Source organism: Dipodomys ordii, unplaced genomic scaffold, assembly GCF_000151885.1.
Source record: "Dipodomys ordii isolate 6190 unplaced genomic scaffold, Dord_2.0 Scaffold101, whole genome shotgun sequence".
Classification (NCBI taxonomy): Eukaryota; Metazoa; Chordata; class Mammalia; order Rodentia; family Heteromyidae; genus Dipodomys; species Dipodomys ordii.
In genome coordinates, this window is record NW_012267317.1 from 3,796,314 (window position 1) to 3,799,039 (window position 2,726).

Sequence of the window (2,726 nt, forward strand, 5' to 3'; positions counted from 1 at the left end):
GGAGCCGCTGGGGTGGGGAGGGCCGAGCCTCCGTTCTCCAGTGGGCCCGGGACTGGCGGCCTCACCCCAAGCGAGGAGCCGGTCGGGCCGCCGCGGGGTTGGGTTTGGGATTAACCCACGGAAGGGCCGAGCGGCGAGGGTGGCAGCGACCCGAGGCTCCGGATTGCCCAAGGGTGGAGTTTGACGTTTGGTGTGGGGAAGCTTTGCCAAGCAGCCCCGGCTTCCGCGGGTGGCGTTTGGGTGACATTTCACCCAAAAGGGGAGGACCGGGAGACCGAGAGATCCCTTTCCAACTCCATGGAGGAACTTTAGTGACAGCATTAGACGAGCTTGGGGGTAGGGGAGGATAGCTGAAGGAGTGAACTTGGGAAGAAATGGACAAACGAATAGGCAAGCTGTGGAGTGAAGTTTGATAGAGGTTAAATGTAGAGAGCTTGCTTACAAGGTCAAGGCCCTTTCCTGGAGATAGGGTTTGGATGACTTAGGGAGCCGGTTAAAGACCTAGAACACAGGTAACCAGAGTTAGGACTTGGAATCTGGTGATAGGAAGTGACAGACAGCAAAGTTGGGGTGATGGAATCAGAGCACTCTGTACCCTGGGGTGCACAAGGGGATGGAGGAATTAGGACTGTGGGAGAGGTGTAGTATGGGGAAAACCAAGAGCCTGTTGGAGTCTGGAGAACTCCTGGCCTGACAGGCAGCCCCTCACTGGTTCTTTGTGCCTCTCCAGCTCGGTAGCACAGCAGGCAAGGCAGGTGCCATGGCCTTGATTGAAGGGGTGGGTGATGAGGTGACTGTCCTTTTTGCGGTGCTTGCCTGCCTCCTGGTGCTGGCCCTTGCTTGGGTCTCAACACACACCACTGAGACCACCACGGACCCCCTGCCCCAGACATCAGGGACTCCAACAGCAGCCCAGCCCAGCGAAGCCATGGCAGCCACTGACAGCATCCGAGGGGAGGCTCCAGGGGCAGAGACTCCCAGCCTGAGACACAGAAGTTCAGCTGCACAGCCAGAGCCTGGCACAGGGGTTACAGCAACGCTGCCACCTCCGGACTCCCCACAGGAGCCCCTAGTGCTAAGGCTGAAATTCCTCAATGACTCAGAGCAGGTGGCCAGGGCCTGGCCCCACGACACCATTGGCACCTTGAAAAGGTAAGCCGGGAAAAGGGTAGGATGGAAATGCAAAATAGGGGGGAGGAGGGGAAAGGAGTGGGTGTGCTTGCAGAAGGCCCCAGAGATGAGGAGCCCTCTGTGGGTCCCCAAATCACACTGTACTGTTTTCCCCTGTGGCAGACTGCCCCCCAGAGGCCACAGCCTGGGTGGGGTGTGGAGGGCAGGGTCGAGGGGTGGGAGCCTAGCTCTGGAAAGGGGACTAGGATTGCCTGAGGCCTGCTCTCTTACCCAGGTCCCTCTCTCCTCAGGACCCAGTTTCCCGGCCGGGAGCAGCAGGTGCGCCTCATCTACCAAGGCCAGCTGTTAGGAGACGACAGCCAGACGCTGGGCAGCCTTCACCTCCCTCCCAACTGTGTTCTCCACTGCCACGTGTCCACCAGAGTCGGCCCCCCACATCCCCCCTGCCCACCGGGGTCAGAACCAGGCCCCTCCGGGCTGGAAATTGGCAGCCTACTGCTGCCCCTGCTGCTGCTGCTGCTGCTTCTACTCTGGTACTGCCAGATCCAGTACCGACCCTTCTTTCCCCTGACCGCCACCCTGGGCCTGGCCAGCTTCACCCTGCTGCTCAGTCTCCTGGCCTTTGCCATGTACCGCCCGTAGCGCCTCCACGGGCTCTTGGCAATGCAACCTGCCCTCCTGGACCTCATTCTCCAAGGCGAGGTGGGAGCTGCTGTCTGCCCCGGCCAGCCTCCCCAGCTTGCTTCTTCCCACTACCCTGGAGCCCAGCCCTGCGTCGCAGAGGACTCCGGGGGCTGGGGGAGGCTCCTCCCTGCGATCTTCACGGCTCTGGGCCACCCCCGGGAGCTGCTGGCACTCAGCCCTCACTCACAGTGGGCTCCTCCACATCGGGCACCTGCTGTCGCTGCCTTGGCCCTGGGCAGAGCCAGGCCACCCCCCTGGGCCCGCCTTAGTGTCCTGCCGGAGGACCTAGCCACCTCTGGTCCCTGAGAGGCTGATTTCGGGACCCAGATCGGGAGGCTGGTGAAAGGGAGCTGGGAGGGACAGAGGTGTTGTCTGGAACATGTGCAGATTAAAGTAACTGTGAAGTTTTCACTCTTGGTGTGCGTCTGTGTGGACTCACGCAGCGGGAAGGGAGCGGAGGCAGGGCCTGGCTGGGCTTGGGTTGGTCCGGTGCCGCCAGCGAGGTGGGGGCTGACCTCGCTCGCCCCCGAGCTTGGGTCCCGCGGCTTTCAGCCTTGGGCTCCTCGGCCCCGCCCCCATCTTGATCCCGCCCTCTTGCCGCGCGCGCACTTCCCGGAAGCGGGGGGCGGGACCGAGGCCCCCGCTCGCAGCGCCTGCTGGGAGCCACGTCTCCTCCGCTGGCTGCGCGCTGCGCGCTGCGCGGTGACTGGCGTCCAGCGGCGGTCCGCGGGCTGCTGGGAAGATGGCGGACTCGGTGGTCCGCCGATGAGGAGACCGCGGGGAGAGCCCGGCTCCCGGGCCCCGAGACCGACTGAGGGAGCGATCTGCGCGGGGCCCGGGGAGTCATGTAGGGAGGGTGGCGTCTGGCGGGGGAAGGGGGAGGCGGGCCGCGGGAGGGCGGCGGGCGCGGG

At 63.9% G+C, this 2,726-nt stretch overlaps 2 protein-coding genes across 4 annotated transcripts in view; both read left to right on the forward strand.

The window, feature by feature from the left end:
- The first annotated feature begins 35 nt into the window (after window positions 1-35).
- Tmub1 (transmembrane and ubiquitin-like domain containing 1) lies at window positions 36-2,226 on the forward strand. The gene is made up of 2 exons (XM_013027257.1): window positions 36-1,152; window positions 1,422-2,226. The coding sequence occupies exons 1-2, from the start codon at window positions 761-763 to the stop codon at window positions 1,771-1,773; spliced, it is 744 nt and encodes a 247-aa protein (XP_012882711.1). The 5' UTR covers window positions 36-760; the 3' UTR covers window positions 1,774-2,226.
- Window positions 2,227-2,463: 237 nt separating this feature from the next.
- Window positions 2,464-2,726, forward strand: part of Fastk (Fas-activated serine/threonine kinase) — a 4,220-nt gene continuing 3,957 nt past the window's right edge. The window contains exon 1 of one of the 3 annotated variants that reach the window (XM_013027251.1): window positions 2,464-2,662. In XM_013027251.1, coding sequence (XP_012882705.1) covers window positions 2,581-2,662 — 82 coding nt within the window. In that variant the 5' untranslated portion in view covers window positions 2,464-2,580. The remainder of the gene's footprint in view (window positions 2,663-2,726) is intronic. The other 2 variants (XM_013027252.1, XM_013027253.1) reach the window with 2 other exon arrangements.

Coding starts and splice junctions, on each gene's coding strand:
- Tmub1 (XM_013027257.1), top strand. CDS start 761: ATGGCCTTGATTGAAGGGGTGGGTGATGAGGTGACTGTCCTTTTTGCG. Junction 1,153..1,421: donor ACCATTGGCACCTTGAAAAG/GTAAGCCGGGAA, acceptor CTCTCTCCTCAG/GACCCAGTTTCCCGGCCGGG.